General features: G+C 41.1%; 2 protein-coding genes across 4 annotated transcripts; both read left to right on the top strand.

The window, feature by feature from the left end:
- Positions 1–4,304: 4,304 nt before the first annotated feature.
- On the top strand, positions 4,305–10,279 carry si:dkey-175g6.2 (golgin subfamily A member 6-like protein 26). Of its 2 annotated transcripts, none has more exons than XM_067494769.1 (2): positions 4,305–4,549; positions 6,658–10,277. In XM_067494769.1, exon 2 carries the CDS (start codon positions 6,687–6,689, stop codon positions 8,685–8,687), a length of 2,001 nt encoding a protein of 666 aa, XP_067350870.1. In that variant the 5' UTR covers positions 4,305–4,549; positions 6,658–6,686; the 3' UTR covers positions 8,688–10,277. The 2 variants fall into 2 exon arrangements, with proteins under 2 accessions (XP_067350870.1, XP_067350871.1); XM_067494770.1 differs by lacking the exon at positions 4,305–4,549 and adding an exon at positions 5,344–5,797 and having other exon boundaries at positions 6,658–10,279.
- Positions 10,280–14,791: 4,512 nt separating this feature from the next.
- Positions 14,792–17,226, top strand: LOC137109114 (swi5-dependent recombination DNA repair protein 1 homolog). 2 transcript variants are annotated; one of them, XM_067494524.1, is made up of 6 exons: positions 14,792–14,965; positions 15,125–15,263; positions 15,484–15,601; positions 15,939–16,012; positions 16,731–16,958; positions 17,060–17,226. In XM_067494524.1, exons 1-6 carry the CDS (start codon positions 14,925–14,927, stop codon positions 17,102–17,104), a joined length of 645 nt encoding a protein of 214 aa, XP_067350625.1. In that variant the 5' UTR covers positions 14,792–14,924; the 3' UTR covers positions 17,105–17,226. The 2 variants fall into 2 exon arrangements, with proteins under 2 accessions (XP_067350625.1, XP_067350624.1); XM_067494523.1 differs by having other exon boundaries at positions 14,794–14,965; positions 15,439–15,601; positions 17,060–17,225.
- Positions 17,227–18,835: the final 1,609 nt, after the last annotated feature.

Raw genomic sequence — 18,835 nt, forward strand, 5'->3', positions numbered from 1 at the left:
TGTGTTCTGTCTACATTTACTTTTAACTGTCAAAGTGTATCTTTTCCAGCTTGCTTTAGCATCCGCTATTTACTATGTGCAACACTGTAAAAAAAGACAAAACATATGTTATATTGGTTGCTGTGTCCTGTTTGGGACGGTAAATTGAGTAACAAGCGGTAACAAGCAGCTCCGCATAGTTGAAACGTGCATAATGAAGACACTGACATATTGCTGGTGTCAAAGCTCCTTGTAGTTATTACAGTTCCTGTCTACATCACATATTCTGTTTGCCTTCTTTAATATTTACGTATGTTGGCTAAAGGAGTTGAGAGAAGCTTTGAATGAATGCGAGAGTAGAGTGATGAGCCAAATTAACAGGTCTAAACACAGCTGCTTAACTATAACAACCCTCTATAACAGTGCGACATAACAGCCGCGGGCAGCAGATGTTGTCGTGTAACACTGTGTTGCACTTTCTGACATGAGCAAACGTTTGAGTCATAGAGAGCAACATGAGAATGAGACAGAGTGACTGCGCTCTGATGTTGAAAATGGCCCTTTCTACATAACAGGGGCAAATCCTGACAACTTCTACTTCCTGTATTTAGCTCTAACAAATAAGCTTGATGGATGGCGGTGAATGATAAAGGATCACTTTAACCACAAAGATGTCAAGTTATAAATCAGGCCTTACAAATATAACAAATAACAACAACAACATGTGTGTATGTGGCTTAACTTAAAGCATTTCTAACTTTTAAAAAGCGTGTACAAAAGCAAAAACAAAGCTGGATGAAACAGTAGATTATAGTGTGGGCGCCAAGGTCCTGCACACATCATCAAGTCCCAGCAATGCATTGTGTTGTAGGAACCTTATGGTGCAATTACTTGTCCTTCCCTCCCCTGACAAAGTGGTGTGGGCGGAAAAGCTTCTGTTAATCATGTGCTCTATTTTATCACTACCAGGTAGAAACCCTTAGCTGTGTGAGGGAGCTGCATTAGCACACTTGCCCAAAGATTCCCAGTAACTGTGGCCAAAATTTCAGAAAAAAACAGTGAAAATATCATTCACTATCTCCGCTTGTTTGAGGCGTGTCAGTTTTTCAGCTCTCACGACCTCCGTAGCCCCCCCAACGCCAACAGTGAAATAAATGGAACAAAAGGCTACCCACATATGATCTTTACCCTCTCCTCTCTGTCTGAGCAATTTATACAGAGACCCATCAGTGACTGCATGCCCCATAATGTACATTATGGCAAAAGAGGGGAAGTGTGTTTGTCTTTGTGCATGTGTGTATGTGTGTTTAGGGAAAAAGAGGGACGAAGTGCATAACCAAGGGAAAAATTGAACTGTTACTGTGAGTTGCGTGTGTTCTCCAGTGTGTGTACTCCATTAAACGCCAGCACGGTGCACCAGTGTTAATCTACGTGAGTGGCCGAGCAGGCGGCAGAGTGTGAGTCAGTGCGGGGGTGCGGACATGAAGTGAGGGTAAGGGGCCAACTAATGCTGAGTGGCAGTTGATAATGCCAGGCCGTTATATCAGCATCTGCCCTCCGGCTCCATCCTTACCTCGCCGAGCCTGCTGCCATCAAGAATTTCAACAAAGACATACACACAAACATACACACACACACACACACACAATAACATGACTACCTTGCAAACACTCTGCATTCTGCAGCAAACAGTCCCTTGCACAAAATCTAATCAAACTGAGGTCATGTGCTGCCTCAAGCCATTGTAACAAATTACAACTTCATTTGATGTGTGCATATCTCGTCTGCTAACACAAAACACATATTTGCACAATGAGACCAAGTCGCACGCTGCCTATAAAGAGGAACAGAGCGCCATTTTAGAGAAACAGCCTTTCACTTTTCAGAAACACAGGACCATCATTGTTCAATTTGACTTTTTTTTTTTTACATTTTGATAAACTTAAACCTCCCTTAAAATGAGACACCAAACACTTTGGATGATATTCCTGTTTGCCTGCACATTATATGTGTCCTATCAGATAAGTAATATCAAACATCTAACATGGCAGAGCATGACATTTTGAATCAGAACACACAATTATCACTTAATAAGTTTGGCCTCATGTGACTCGTGATGTCGGCAGCTGATGAACATCACTGATAACACAGATTCCCTCTCTCTGGTAAACTGAATGTACAGTGCAAATAATGTTCCAGCACACAGGTACAAAGAAAAGACAACCAGAAATGTGGGCACACATGCTCCTGAAAATAAAAGCCTTGATGCAGTGAAAAACTAACGTGTTTGAAGACTGACAAGCGGAGTTTAGTAGCACACAAGGCCAACGTGGACCTTTGGCACTGACAGATGAAGAGTATGGAAACGAGCCTGGTGTTAACATTGCAAATCAACTTGTTTCTCCCACACTTGTATTCCAATAGTGATGCAGTGTGCAATGTCTTCCTTTGACTTCGGTGCAGCAAGAAAGCTGGATGTCAAACATAACAGCATATGTCTTTGTCCTTGAACCATAATGTACAAAAAAGCTCCATTAAAGCAGACCTTGGGAATGACTGGTTGACAGTGAAAGCTGTTTTTATTTAATAACAAATAGGGCAGATGGAATGTGAAAAAGAACAGAGGTGAATGCTCATGTGTGGGTCATGTAATCAAAGCGTCCTTCTGCAACCCCGAGTAGTTTACAGCAATCCATTGATTGTTATCAGCCAGGACTAGAGAGGCTCAAAACCTTCAGGCAGACAACCACTTTTCAGCTAAGCTACTGAATTTTTCCTTGAGCTGGTGTTGATTACAATCAGAATTAGAGCAAGTGAGCATAAAAGTAATCATTGTGAAAAGCAGCACAGTCTAAGATGCAGTATACTGTAGGTACGTATGTACGGATTGCATCAGTAATACTTTATGATAAGCGTACAAACCTGTACTCTTATACTCAGGTAATGTATGAGTCATGATGATTTAATGAATCACGAATTAATGAAGTATGCATCATATATTAATGTTGGTACTTTAAAGATTACTGAGTCACTGTTGGTTTATGTGATTAGTTAATGTTTAATCTACCCAATTATCGGAAAAAGCAAATTTGGGAAAGGGGACATTTCAGACCCAACAGCATACAAATGTTACTTTTTCAGAACAGTGTAAACCATTGACACAGCTTTTATTCACACCTTTTATTCATTCTCTCCCCCTTGGACAACTGGAACATCCCTTTACCCTCTATCCTACACACGAGAAGAAGAGCAACAACAGAAAATTATATTTACAGAAAGACACATTCCACCTTCTACATAAAGACAACTGCATTTCACAAGCTTGTCTCTATTGAATAAGTAGTGTTATGCTTTTAGTGAGGCTAATTAAACACACCAGACTGAAATGCAGTGTTTTGTGTGTGCAACTGTACCCCAGGTAAACGGGAGCATATAAGTGTATGAAGAAAGTATGAATATTCATCATATTTGATCCATTAAGAAAAAACTATTTGCATAAAACCATAAAAAGTCATAATTTCTAAATGGTGAGCAAGACAAGTTCATGAACATCCTGCATTAGTTCAGGAATTAAATCATTTATTACCAAAACATGTTTCTCACCCTTATTTTAAAATGGTGCTAATTTGTGTACAAATGGTGATCGACTTGTGTCTCTTTGATTTCAAAATGATTAGTGCAGAGAAGAGTGGACTGTGCTGCTGGCAGATGGAGAGCGTCCAGAAATGGTGGGAGACAGCGGGTGGAAAATTGTGCAATTCCTGCAAATTGAGCAAAAATTGAGGACAAAGCAAGGCTGCTCCTGTGGCCCGTGAGCCATGCAGCCACAGAGGCGTGGGGCCACCTCAGACAAAGCTCTAAAAGGCTGCGCCAGAAATCAGCCCCTCGAGTGCACCACACTTTTCTGTCTGATGCAGGTGGAAGGTGTTGATTCCTGAGCTCATGTCACCAAATGACCCTAACTGATAGCCTTTAAACGAGGTCACTCTGCATTTTCCTTGCTCCTGAATCTGAAACAAACCCGAGAAGAGGAAGGAAGGAACAAGGGAGGAAGAAGCAACACCCTAACATTTAATATGTGAGAAAGAAAATGGCGGTGTACCAGCTCTATCTCCACAATTTTCTCTTTTCATTGAGGAAAAGTACTATTTCATTCATGCCATTTCCGTTCATTCATCAGCTGGGGCCAGCCTAGACTCACAGTGCCATCTCCACACCAACATTCTTATCAATGGGAGTGACGTCAGCAGTGCCTGCAGCTGGGGGGTGGCGGTGCTGTCGGGGTGTCACGTGGTCCGGTGAGGGTATATACAATAAAGTTGCGCTGACCGTGGTGCTGAAAACATTCACTCAATTGTACATTAGCGCCAGTGCTGCTGCCATTCAAACACGCAACACAACTCAAAACCACGAACGCCAGTTTGTTGTTTTTCTTGATGTTGGTCACAAGCTGAAGACATAGGGGGGAACACACTGAAATTCTCTCAGGTGATCCGGTATTCATGAAATAATCTTGGCTTTACACGCGGTGTGAGTTTCACTACATCCCCACCCCCCAGTGGGACTCCAGGTAAGTGGAACGAAATCTCATTTTGTATCATTGACTAACCATACTAATCAGATAGGTTTGGGCATTTTATTTATTTATTTACTTTTAAGTTTACATTTTTTGGTTTGCAAATCGGAGGAGTGCGGCTTGTTTTAGGCTTCAAAATATGGCAGAATTTCAGTTTTAAATGTCAACATTTTTAGTGGAATCAATCTGTTCGTTGCATTTGTCTGACTGTGAAGTAAATCACAATTGTGACTGTTTTCTCCGTGAGTTTATTTAAAATTAAGCAAAAGTGAACAGATGTTTTAACTTAAGCAATACATTATTCCTAATATTCGTATTAACCATTCGCAAAATATTTTTTACCAAAATTATTTGCACTAAACAATGAAATAAACACCTTTATGGATAAACCGCCATTTTAAATAAATTATTAGTGTATAATAATTATAATAATAATACGTGTCACAAGAAAATAACATGACATATGTTATTTTGTATCTATTTTTAAGACAATGTGTAAAGAATTATGCCACAACTCTGCCCAGACAGTAATGCTGAAGAAATATTTCTGTGTGCAATTGCTGTTCAGAAGCTCCTTTAAAAATTCGATTCAGATATTTTTCACATGTGACCGTAATAAAAAATCGTCAAAAATCTTGATTCAGAAACCACAGCAGTATTTGTTCAATCAATTTTTTGTTATTATTTTTTGATTTAATTAGAGTTGTAAGCACGTACGGAGCTCCAGTTACCTTTAGAAATGGATTTGTTTCGTTTCCCATCTTGCTGATACAGTTGGCTTAATTGGGAATGGTCAGAATTTTTGCGGCAGTCTGTGCTTTGCTGCCCAAATTTGCGCTTGTTTGCATTCCACCACTGCCACCGAGGAAAAACATGCTCACAGCACACAAGGACAAAGCCTCGTTTCTTACTGACTGCTCCTCCGTTGTACCTTCTGCAAAAGACTTATACGAAATTTACCATTCAGCTTATTTACATTTTGGATGGATCACACAGGGACCTTAGGGTTAAATAACTCAACCACAGCCACCAGCTTTACGCATGACTTCCCGGTGCGTGCCGGCTTTGTACCAATATCCTGCTCACATTGCTTTGACGCGTGGAATTCCAAAATCCCAGCTAACACAGAGACGCACATCGGCTCATTTTGTATCGTCTGTATTTTTCTATTTTTATTTTTTTTTAAAATACGCTTAAAATGGCAGGTGCGCGCGTTCAGGTTGGGTTGAATTGGAGACAGAGGTGAGGCTTTTTTGTTTCTAATATATCGTGAACCTTGAAAGAAACTCTGTCTTTTTATGTTTTCCAATTCCAACAGTCTGAATGTCATTACAAGACAAAAACATCACAGCATCCATTACTTTCGATTAATACACCGTCGCGGTGGAAAGCTAATGACTGGGTTTAGCGCATGACTACAGACAAGAAATGGCTCGTGTTTAGGGTCGGAGCGCAATTTCTGTCTTCAAATTAATAGGTTTACGCGGTAAATAGCTAAATAATCACGACTGGTTTACACGGTCACATCAGGGCTTCATCTCTGTTTCCATTTGCACCGAGGCTACACGGCAACGACCAAAATGGACCTATTAAAATATTCCAAACTAGAATGTGTTTTTCCACCAGAAACATTTAGAATAAAAAAATATCAGTTATCTTAGAAAAGAAAAAGAAGCATGAAACTTCTCTTTGCTGCTTACGTTGTTCTAAAACATTTGTTGAATTTAACAATAGCTGCTTCTGGTGTTAACAGTTTTAATATGGTGGCTCTATGTGGAAATGATACACTGTTGTCATCTGTTAAATCAGACACTAGTCATCTAAGGGACATTTAAAAATTACTGCCAGACTGTGTGGTTCAATCTTAAAGTCAGTGCAGTTCATCATACCTGTCGTCTTGTGTATCCATTTTTAGGTTAATGCAATTAGTTTTAAACATTAATCATACATTTTCTAACCTATTTTTTAAACTTAACCTATTGACAAATGGCTGTATTCAAATGATCCACATATGCTCATGTTGCTACTGAAATCTCATTTAATCATGATAAAAAACAATGTCTTTTTCTTTTCTCCCTCTGCCTCCCTTCCTTCTTCTTCAGGTGCTTAACCTCCCTCCTGCCAGTTCTGCATGGTCATGACCTGTCATCACGCCCTTTCCACAGCCCACCTTATCCTATTGGTCCTGCTCATTGTCACTCCACAGCTGGCTGGCACCGCCCCTGTGTGGGGTGAGGGAGGGGAGGGCAGGGTGGAGGGGCGCACCCGGACATACCGTAAAGAGGACAGCCTTGCCCCTTTTCTTTTGCCCCCACCACAGAGTATCCCCAGCCCTGACAACGCATCGCTAGACCCGGGCAGGGGCCCCGGTCAAGATAACCAATCAGATTTGGCAATGGACTCCGCGCAAGTGCTCGCTGTTCTTTTGGAGGCCCTGGACCACCCGGGGGAGGGTAAAACCCAGACGAGCAGAAACAGAGACTGGGAAGAGGATCTGAATCAGGAGCAGCCCTCCATTGAAGACTTAGAGGGTGGTGAGATAAGGAGAACAGGGCAGCCAGAGGGAGAGAGGCGGGTGGGAGAGGAGGTGGAGGGGTGGGGGGCAGATAAGGCTATTGAACAGCTAATTGTAGGTCATTTGACAGCTGCTCAGGCTGATGGCTTAGAGGAAAGGCAAGGGGAAGACAAAAACACAAGGTCAGAGGTGGATTCAGGGTGGTCTGTGAAGGATGAGGGACCTGATCAGAGAGGAAAAGAAGAAGAAGAGGGGGAGGGGGAGGAAAATGATTTAGATACTTCAGACAAGGCCAGAACAAGTGCCGCTGCACAGGGAGATGATCCCTCTCTGCAGCGTAACATAAGAGGCTACTTCCAAAACATTGACTTGGGTCTCCAAGACAATGAGATCCTGCCTCCACTGAAGGGCTACAAGGCATATAATACTCAGCTAGCACGAGCTGGAAAGAAGCTGCACTGGCAGCAGAACCAGTCCCGCAACCAACCCGTCAAGGGAGGCAACTTCATGGATGACTTTGAGGATGAAGGAGAGGAGCTGGAGGAGATTGAGGAAGAAGAGGAGAGCCTCTCTCACATGGAAGAGGAAGCGAGAGCACGTGCAGAGAAACAGGAGGTGCTCAGGCAGCAGGAGGAGGCGGAGCGGGCCCGAGAAGAGGAGCAGAGGCTGGCAGACATTGCCTCTGACATGCTCCTACAGTACATGGGGAGAAAGCAGCAATCCTACATGAAGCCCCGACAGAAAAGCAGCATGGGGGCCGCTGAGGACAAGCGCTCTGAGGAGGTCCTCCCTGATGAAGACGACCTGGACCAGCAAATGATTGACAGGCTGATTGAAATCAGCAGTAAGCTGCACCTGCCTGCTGATGACGTGATTGAGATTATCAGTGACGTGGAGGAGAAGAAGAAGAAAAGGAAAGAGTTGCAGCAGCAGCCAACTAACAGCAACCCTGTTGCCCCTCGCTTCAGGCCTCTGGTACCTCCTCCTCTTGCTGCTCCACCTATCTACCACTACACAGCCTCAAAAAACCCCAAGAAAGCCCCTTATAAGTACAACAAGTCGAACAAGAAATGGCATAAGGACAAAGTCAAGTCCTACAAACAGGACTATTGGTATAAACCTCAAAAGCAGCTTGACTACTGGTATAAACCCCAGAAACAGTTTTTAGCCTTCCCATCCTATCCATACTACCAAAAGCCATATCGAGCATACTACCCTGTTTATTTCCCATATCCCAAACCACAATACTATGGCAAGTCCCCCCCCTCCAGAGACCAGCCATTTGGCCCCCAGGAACTTGACCTCCAGGCCCCAAGGCGCAGGCACAGGGCTGGGGGTAAGAACCGTGGACAAGGCTGGAGGCAGCAGCCAGTGCCACGCCTGCCTCTCACCCCTTATATCTCTAACTATATCCTTCCTCACCCACGGACCTACCAACCCCTACCTCCCCCCAAACCAATAACCACACCTAGGAGAGGCAGGCGACCTCCTTACTACTATCCACAAGTCACACCGGGAGATGACTATGAGGAAGATGGGCTGGTGCCTCAGCTGGACAGTGAGGAGGAACTGGAAAACTTTATTGAGAGGATCTACATGAAACGCAGAATGTATTGAGAGACTCTTTGGACATTTGTCAGATCAGAGGGACTGACAGAGGTGGGATAGATATACAGTAAATGCAGAAAAGCTAAAAGAGAGGAGAAAAAAAGACTCAGAGGAGATTTGTGTTTTGAGCCTGATGGAAATTTAAGGGTCAAGAACAAAAAAGTTAGATTTATGTTGTTTAATCACTGTAATTTAGTTGATTTTCCCGGTCAGGGAGAGGATAAAGGGTCCTAGTCCAAGCTCCCTGTAACCATGTTCAGCCTCTTGCTCAGTTTACATTTTGAAACAGAACATACCATGGTGTATGTCTGCCTCCATTCAGGTCAATCTCTGATGCTTTTGCATTATTCAGAGTTTTTCTAGAGGACGCACACACACATATGCACACACAGATGCAAACACACACACACAAATAAACACACACAAGCATGCACATACATTTCAACACACCTACTTATCAACAGTTTAATCGCATTTTCTCTGCCCATTGTAAGAGATTCATGTTTACAACATCACTTTGTATCTTTTGTTTTATATTCTGTACGTCACATTATAAATCTAAAGTAGTTCACTGACTTCTTCGCTACACAAATATGAAAAAAACGGAACACGTCTATTGTCAAAGGTTGACAGTATATTTTTGTTGTATTTGATGTGTGTAGTTGCCTTTCTTATTCCCGATTGGATAAACTTTAAACAGCTGCAATTTGCAAAGGTGCCAGATACAAACATGTCAGTTTTTGAGACACAATTCAGATTTTTGCCTTACAAACACAATGGTTCTATAAGGGAAATATCACAATGCATTATATTATCATCACAATCAGTCCCAATGTTGAAACCCTGTGGACTCCAAAAGCACAAACTTAAACACTAAACACTTCCAACCTGGTGGACTAAGGGTTTTTAATCATTTTGGGATTCAAAAGTAATTGTGTGAACATATTTATGCCAGATCCACCATCACCACCGACATTCAGTCCTCCTTGACCTCAGAGAAGGTCTCATTGTTCACCTCCTGTTCACATCTTTACTCCGCTTTTTTATTTATTTATTTATTTATTTTTTTGGTGTGTGTCCTCACAGTCTGTTCTTTTGCTGTTTTTTTGTATGATATCCATAATCTCTATTTTCCCTTTCTTTAAAAAAAAAAATACTTGAAATCTGTTCTGCAGCCTTTTAAACAATTTTCCACCGAGAGGCTACAAACATTTTGTTCATTTTCAGAAGAAATTCATTGAAAAGTTTCAGGCCGGGGAGTCAGGGATTGTGCTTAAACCGTTAAATGCACGTCTTTCTACTTGCATCTTAAAAAATGAACAAAAAAAAAAGAACAAAAAAAGAGAAAAATAAAACAGTATGGAGAATTCAAGGTGGTTGTTTTCTCTATATAAACTGTGAATATCTAAAAAAGAAATCTCAAAGGAAGAGGGCCACTGTGTCCACAGTGAAGCCATCTGTCTTGTAAAAGGAGAGTGTTGTTGTTGATGTCACCTTTAGCATTGTAAGATGTACAGTGTGAAATAAATATGCCCGTGCAATGTGTAAATAACAGCATGATGATTACTAGTTTTGCTATATGATAAAAAATAAAAGCAATTATTTTATTAAAGTTCAGTTTTTTAATGGCTTTTTGAAGAGTGCTATGTTGTACTTATACATATAGCGGTAAATACTGCAAAAACGCGTGATTCTTGAGTAACAAAACAAATCAAAATACACAAAAAAATGAGGACAATCATCTGTAGTCTAGTGACAGCGCGACTCAAATATGTCACAGTGGCATCAATGTGGAGACAAATGAAGAGAACAAAAACTATAGAAAGGGTTTATTATATTTCCAGACAATGAAAATGAACACGAGAAAAACAACAATAATGGAAAAGACAAGAAAAGAGGAGAATTAACTGAAGAATGGAAAAATTCAGAAGGAGGGAAGGAAATGGTAACTGCAGTGATTGATGAGTCACATGATTGGTGGATGAGTCATCCATCTGTACACTTCACTGCGCAGGACCACACTCTGTATTTCACACACACACACACACACACACACACACACACACTCACACACACACATATTCTTCCTCTTTGAGCTGTATAGTAATTTAGCTGCTGGCGTTCAAGATAAAGATTGAGTCATGTTTGCTCCCACCTCAGGCCAGCCAATCAGCTGGTGGAAAGGTGTTTGGTATACAGGTTTTGCCATATCTTGTTTCCACACTTCCTCCTCACTCTAACGTCACATGGGCAACATGCCCTCGTGCTATAATTCCTTGAAATGTTTCTGGCTGCCGTCTTGTTTGGCATTAAATCAAACACATTATGTATGCAAACTGTGGCACAAACCCTGACAGTGATTAACAGGCTGTCAATATGGTGAAGTCACATGTTATCTCCACAGCTTACTCACATCTTGCTTAAATTGGTACTTTATTGTGTTTAAGAGATGGAATTCGGGTTAAATGTATATTTTTTAGGGGACATTATATCGAATAGCAGGGGCAAAAAAAATGAAAGCCAACTTTGCCCCATCTGTTTATTAACCTTTAAACAAACCCTGATCTGTCTTTAACCTTCAAACCAAAGTGTTTTTCTTTCCAAAACTTACCACACGTGGAACTCTGGAGTCAAAGTGTGACATAATTCAGCCAGTGATTGTGTTTCCTGGTATATTCATAAAATCAACCCACAAAAGAATCACAATATCCATGGCACTGCATTCAAGAACATACAGCAAGTTTGTATTGTGAATGTCAAAAAGAATCAGCACAGCTTACCATTGCATGCGAAGAGGAAAACCCATCCAGGTGTGCAGTGAGAGGGCAGGGGGCCACATTACAGCTGGGCAGATGATGGGCAGTGCCTAGAAGAGGTTGACAAAGGCTCCTAATAACTGCAGAACTGCACTACCTCACTTTTTATTGCCTTTATTGCTCTTATTTATTTTTATTTTTTCTATTTGTATTTTACTTTACTATACGGCATTTATTGTGGACGGCAAAGTAAGAATTTCATTGTGCAGGGAAACATCCTTTCTGTCTGTGCACCTGACAATAAACACTTTGAATCCTTGAATCCTAATAGTCACTGTGAGTGTTCCCTGTATTATTTACATGGAACATCTCTCATGTTGTCATGTCCTTCAAGCAATCATTTAGATTTCTTTCTGGTAAGTATGCTACAATTAAAATGCTGTTTGATATTTTTCAAAAGGCCCTAACTTTCACAGGCACAGAATCAGGTATACATCAAGCTCCTGGCACAGCAATTCATCAATAATGCCCCCAAGAAGCCCGCGCATTTATAGAAGCACGAATATGAGGAAAAATGTCAACCTTCAGTAGTATGAACATTGAATTAATACAACTATAATAGCTCCAAAATCCAATTAAATACTTACATGTTTTCTACAGCAGTGGGAATTTAGCTTAGCCCGTGGCTTTGCTGCAAATATCAGCACGAATCAGCCTAAGAGACCCTACTATGCAATTTATAATACTGTAGTTTACACATGCAAAATGAGCAACACTGCTGAACACTTTGGTTCTGCCAAAGTTGGTGCAACAGTTTGTAAAAGGTGCACAAAGCACCATATGAAATACGTGGGAACAAATCACCATTGCAAAAACATACAAAATGGTTTATTAGGTTGCATGGCAACTGGCAGTATCGTGTTTATGATTTTTTTGTCCAGTAAATGGTTTTTACTGGACAAAGGTTTTTCCTCTTTCTGTGTGTTGGCTCTGTGTCAGTTTGTAGCATATTTATGCTGCTGTTTTGGCTGCGGCCTTATAATAAAAAGACATCTTAATTATTAACACACACCGTGCTTGTTTTGGATCTGAGTCCCTTGTGTTTTCCACTTATACAAGTGATTTCAACTAATTTAGCAATGTTTGACTGACGGGTTTGTTTATTTTACACCAAATCTGGCTGCTAATCACTATTTCAAATGTAGCATGAAGATTCCATTACTTAAGAGCTGCAACATGCATTTTTTTTCACAAAGTTCAGTGGAAATTTCAGTAGAAACTGAAAATGTTGGAAGATAATCATGGGACACATCAAACGACTGAAATTGATGCCTCTGGGCCAAAATACAAAGTGCTATCAAACGTATATGTAGCTCAGAAGAATTCAATGAAGTATGCACAGTAAATTTTATGCCTTAGATTCAGTTTATGAATCTGGGTTGTTTATCCAGTTGGTTGCTGACACTGAACGTGGTCATTAGATACCGCTGTCAGTGTGAAAGCCGCTCAAAGAGTCAAGCTGTTTGAACTTTCCCACTTGATGTAGCTCCTGACCTCAAACGCCTTTTCACTTTCAACTTCATTAAATCTGAACCTTGTCGTTGCATCTCTCTCTTCCCCAATTCCGTTGATGTTGTTGTGTGTTAAACCACTGTTGAACATAATCTTTGCAACATAATATGCCTCATCGCCAGTGCTTTCACCAGCCATTAGCTCCAAAGGCTTCTTCCTTAAAGCAGTATCCTTTGATTATGATCTCTTTGTTTGTGACCCTTGCCTTTTTTGCTCTCTCCTTTCATCTCATCTTTCCCGTTCTTTATCCCGCTGCCCACCCTTGCTGCTGTCTTCACTCTTTTCCCCTCCAATTATCAATACCCCCGCCCTACTACTCCCTAATGCTCCCAACCACCAAGTCTTCCCCCCTTCTCGTTCTTTATCCTTTCTCCATTTCATGTTTTGTATGCAAGCCTCAAGGGAGAGAAATGGGTAAAAAGCACTCTCTCTGCACCACTGTCACAAAAGACTGGTGAGTCATCGCCACTTATGTTCCTGTCTCCCTCCGCCCACAAAAAACACACATACAGGAAAAACACTCAAATTATTCCCTACCTGCCGTGCACTTACAGGATGACACACATAGAGACACACACATCGTGAGTGCGCTGGCACAACAGCATTAAGGGACATGCAAGCACACACACACACACACACACACACACATGCACACATTCTCTAGGTATTCAAAACAAGCCTGAAATTAAAACCCAAGTCACATGATTTAAAGGTCTGACTGAGATGGCATTCATTCACTGATATCTGCTGCCTCCATTATCTTAAGGGATTAAGAACTCATGTCAGTGAAGAACTTAACACACGTCAACAGCATCAGACAGCGAAAAGGACAGCTGCGCATGCGAGAGGTCCTCCTTAAGTAGGTGAGAAAAAATAAAATGGAACAAGGACAAAATGGACAAAAGGGAATGTGACAGAATTTCCCTACATTAGTGATGTTGGTCTTTTTTTTTTTCCAACAGTGTTTGTAAGTCACAAAGGAAACGCTCTGCCTCCATCTGCTGGTAGAATGAATTACTTACAATGCAGCTGAGGTGCAGCTGTGCGCACAAGATGGCAGTCCTCCATCTATCTATCTACCCATGTCTAGCAGACGGTCTGTCTGTTCTGTGCATTACATTTAAATGGATGGTAAATTACTTTATTTAAAGAAACAATTTATTGTTTGGTCCATCAAAAATTAAATAAAATAAATGCTCTTTGATAATCTACTACACCATAAGTTGACATCATTGTATCACTTTATTTAAACTGGCTTAAAACGTAAAAACTTAAATTTGCCTGGAACACGCAGATGTTTGGTAAAGAATCATTCAACAAATCAATTAATAAACGAATCGTTTTGGCTCTAATCCACTCAGGGATTAAAACATTTACTAACACACATAACACGCAAAAGTGAAAATGTTTGAAAAAGAAAAAACAAAGATCAGATTTCTTCATCCTTAATTTGCAGTGACTGTAAGGAGTCAAAATAAGCGTATTTCACTCTAACGCTGCAAATGTGTGTCTGTAACAATAAGATGACAAATGCTGCTTTAAAAAAGTACATGTGTTTCTAATCGTACTCTAGTCATGTAAGAGCACTGTGTAGCTGTCCAACACTTTCTGGGTTTTGAGTTTGCTGATTTTGGGTTCAGTGTAGGTCTTAGCATGTTTACTAATGTCAAGGCAGAATCCAAAGCAGAGACATCAGATCCTTCACCGTATTACTCTTTACAGAAACTTGCTTGTGAGCTATTCAGACACATCAAATATTAAAAGCCTGGAGTTTCCGTTTCACACACAGTGAGGGTGGAGGGAGAGCAATGAGGCAGACAGAGGGGAGGCCACACAGTGACAGAGGAACAGAGGAAAGAGTCAAAGAACGGTGGGAATAAGAGGAAATAACACATCAGGCACCCTGGGAGGGAGACCTATGGAGGAAGAGACAGAGGAACAGAGAGAAAGCACAGAAAGGTAAAGCAAGAAGAACTCAAAGTTTATGTTTGATTTGGTGCTTACTGTGAGTAAAGGCTGAGCCGTTGTAATGAGCTGAAGATCGGTTGCTGATAACCTTCTCGTCAGGTGGTTAAGAGGGCATGTTTCTAATTCTGCCACACCTTTCTCAAACCTCAGTGGGACGACTTCTACCCAGGTTGATACAAGGGCGGAAAACTGCAGCGAGGACAGCAGCCAGCGCCAAAACCTCCACGAGCCAGGGGAGGACGACCAGGCTGAGGGGGGTGGCTGCGATGGGGAGATAGAGCCCAATCAGGTCAGAGCTGACAGGGGGGAAAAAATCGGGTCTTCATCAGCATTTACAGTATAATATATACTCCACATCTATCGTATTCATTTTAACTCAAAGACGATAATGTTTTGGAGGAGTTGAGCCGTAATTGTTGGTCAAGATACTGGTTTTTCCATTGGTTGGTGTGTGATTGATTAAGGTTGGGAAGGATCTATGTATCAGTGATGCAGAGACCTTACTACAGGACAGTGTGAGAGCCACAGACACACAGGACAATGTGGACTCCCCTCCGTTGAGCCCTGTGTTAACAGAAGTAGAAGTGACACCCCCTACAGTGTCATCTCATCCCCCCAACACACAGAGTAAGTCCCTCTCACAAACAGCTGATTCTGTGGCTTTAGACAGCAAGTCGGTGTTATGAAAGGCTGTGTCAGTGTTGGGACCTTGCAGTATGGTATATGTGCACACAGGTGTGTCCAATCACTCCAGTGAGGCTCCTGACAAATCTCAAAGACAGTTAAACAGGACGCACAATTACAGCACAACATGGATGTCAAAAAGTCTAAAAAAGTTTGCTATATTGCACTTTTATTCTACTTTTGTTTGTCTTAATTTGTGTCTGTAACTAGTACTTGCTCATGTGCTACTATTAATTTAAGGTGCTTGTTGTAGTACTTTTTACGGTTTGTGCCTTTTCAGATCGCCAGTCCGGACCTTGCTGGTATTGTCTCAGGTCTCTGGACTCAGAGTATTGTCCTGAAACTCCTAAACAGGTTACCTTAACAGATTTCTGATTTCTTTCAAGTAGTGGAAAAGCTGTTTGACAGTTTTTTTAACCTATAGTTTCGTTTACATCGTAAACACAAACAGAGTTGATAATATCTTTAACTTCTATGTCCAATTAAAAATGTTAATGTGATATAAACATTTACGAGGTAAAAAAAAAAAACTCACATTCAGATTATTTTTGTAAGATGTGTATCCAGTTCATGGTTTTTGGAAAAGGCTTTAGACTGATTTTGCAAAAAGTCTTTGAATAAAAAAGTACCAGCCCAGTCAAATCAATACAGTTGTTGATTAAATGTACAAAGTGTTCAAATTAAAGTTTAATGTAATAAACGATTTATATTTGACAGATTTTACTTTGTGGGTTGAAACACATCATGTAGAACTTTATACGTTTTCACAAATGAGATAATTGGTCAAACTATACTCTGCGATCAAGTAATCTGTTAAATTATTTAAAAAAGTCAATAAGTACAAAAAGGGAAATCTGACTCTGTAAGCTGGCATCACTTCAATATGTGCTAATAAAACCTGCATTGTTCATTTATCCAGTGTCTGTGAAACATGACCAGGATTAGACATCACTGCAGTCAGTCTCACATCTCAAATCTGAGTTCTCAAATATGCCATAAACATCTATTTGAGGGCAGAGCTTCTTTTTCCTTTATAGTAACACAGCTCTCCCCTATTGCTGTGTTGCAAAAGGAATCAGACCCTTTGTCACCACCGCAGTCCAGTGATCCGAAAGTGAGCTTCCAGACAGACCCTCGACCTCACTTTGGTGTCGCTTGGTCCTCCCGCTCTACTTGTCAGCCTCTGTGGGGCAGCGAGGGCCCCTGCTGGGGGCAAAGAACCCAAGAAGTGCTTGATGAGACACACACCTGCCCTCACTGCCATCTGGGCTTGCCCCCTGACACACTGCGCTGGCATGAGGTCGGCAGAATTGAACACACTCAGACATAAATAGACACTCTCACGGTCTCCACTAAAGATACTCTATCTTATGGCCCTCTATTCTCTCTCTCTGTGCACAGTCCAAATGTCTGGTGTTTGAAGATCTGAAGAACTCAAACAAATAACTGGAGTTATCAACAAAGACAAATGTTGCTACTTTATTGTATGTATTGTATCTGTTTCTGCTATTATCATTCCATGTTAAATTCATGATATTTTTAACGGTGTACTAACACAAATAAAACAGTAAGTGTACAAACAGGTCTGTGCTCTTTTCTTTTTCTTTCCAGTCTATTGCAAAATTTGTTCCCTTCAGCTCTAAAATGATTTGCGACATGCAAGTTTCGAAAAGTGACTTTTATCTGAATGGTGTCTCTTATTTTTCTGCTTCCCTGTTTGTTATATTTGTTACCAGAATTATTACTTACGTTGCTTTATTTAATTCTGTAATTTGGTTAATGCCTGTGAAAAACCAACACAGAGAACAAGCAAACAAACAAACAACCATCCCTTCCGCAGAAAAAGAAGGTCAATTAGTGAATGTGATCTTTCAAAACTTGATCAGTTGCTCTGACTACATTTCTTATTGGTTTACGTTTTTTTCATACATTAAACTCACCCACAAAAAGCTGTACCCAGCAGCACTGCTTGTAAGTGCTGCTCTATTAGTTATTTCCACTATCTAGGAGCCTATCTGGAGACACTGGAAGTGACTTTGTATCCTCCACACTGGTCCTTGTTATCTCACAGACGAGAGCAAATCATCAATGAGCTGTTTTGTAAACTTACCAGGTGAAGATTTGTCTTAACTGGATCTTGTTTCACAGAGTTCAGTGCTTTCTGGTGCTGCTTCTCTCCATCTCTGTCCTGCATCACCTGTGAGGCCTCAGAGACCTCAGCTTGAGTTAGCCAATGGCTAATGGCACTACAGCACTGAGTGCAGAACAGTAGCAGGGATGGAAGCTCCCAGCAAATATTTTCACTGTTCTGTAGTTTCAACGAGCCTCATTGGCAGGTAAGCAGGAAAGTAGTACATTTACAATACTTACAGATACTGAATGACCAGTGTAGGATATATTGTAGATGCCAAGTATTACAGCAGACTATTTGCCCAGAGGGCAGAGCAGTGTAGGTGCTTTGGATTTGTGTGTGAAAGTCCAGGGTGTAAGCAAATGCTGAAACAACAAGAAAGTGAAGAAAAATAAAAAGAAATAGCACTGGTGAAAATTAAATGCCCTCAGGTTCTCTTTGTTCATTTCAATCACTGCTTCTTCTTCTCTGTCAAGCTGGTGAGTGCTGCCTTTTGGAAATCTTCCAGCTGCCTAGACCTCCAAGTCAAGCTTACAGTGGACCAAGTCATCAACGCTGATGGACTCGCAAGGACTGAGTACGTCATGATAGCTTTTCAAAGCCTCTTGTGAGGAAATTGCTGCCTCAGTACAGATGCAGCCAGCTGGTCAGTGTGCAGAATAAAATGGGATGTTCAGCCAAAAACCCAATGTGTGAAATCATAATCACGTCAATTTAGGCCATTTTTAAAAGAAAAAATGCTTGATGTTTAGTCTTCTTAGGGTCCTGATGCTTGGAATGGCAATGTTGGGTGGTCTCCTTTAGTACCGACTGATATTTTGCACCAAGCTGTTCTCCTAGTGGCATCAGAAAGTTTGAATTTGTGAGTTACAAGACTGCACAATTATAAGGTTGATTGTTGTGATCACTACGTCCTAATTTCATTGTGCTCTGCTGTGAATGAGTGAGTGTGATTTGGGAAAAAACTTAGCCGGAGTCTGTGGTAACACAATAGAGTTGTTGATGATCCTTATGTTTCCAGGTGAGAACTTACTCAGTAAATGAAA

The sequence above is a fragment of the Channa argus genome, chromosome 24 (genome assembly GCF_033026475.1).
Source record: "Channa argus isolate prfri chromosome 24, Channa argus male v1.0, whole genome shotgun sequence".
In the NCBI taxonomy this organism is placed as follows: domain Eukaryota; kingdom Metazoa; phylum Chordata; class Actinopteri; order Anabantiformes; family Channidae; genus Channa; species Channa argus.

What these genes read in the sequence shown, in the direction of transcription:
- si:dkey-175g6.2 (XM_067494769.1), top strand. Translation starts at nt 6,687, where the DNA reads ATGGTCATGACCTGTCATCACGCCCTTTCCACAGCCCACCTTATCCTA.
- LOC137109114 (XM_067494523.1), top strand. Translation starts at nt 14,925, where the DNA reads ATGGAGGAAGAGACAGAGGAACAGAGAGAAAGCACAGAAAG. An exon ending in GGGAGATAGAGCCCAATCAG is followed by an intron (nt 15,264 to 15,438) that starts GTCAGAGCTGAC and finishes TGATTGATTAAG; the next exon opens with GTTGGGAAGGATCTATGTAT. An exon ending in ACACACTGCGCTGGCATGAG is followed by an intron (nt 16,959 to 17,059) that starts GTCGGCAGAATT and finishes CTCTGTGCACAG; the next exon opens with TCCAAATGTCTGGTGTTTGA.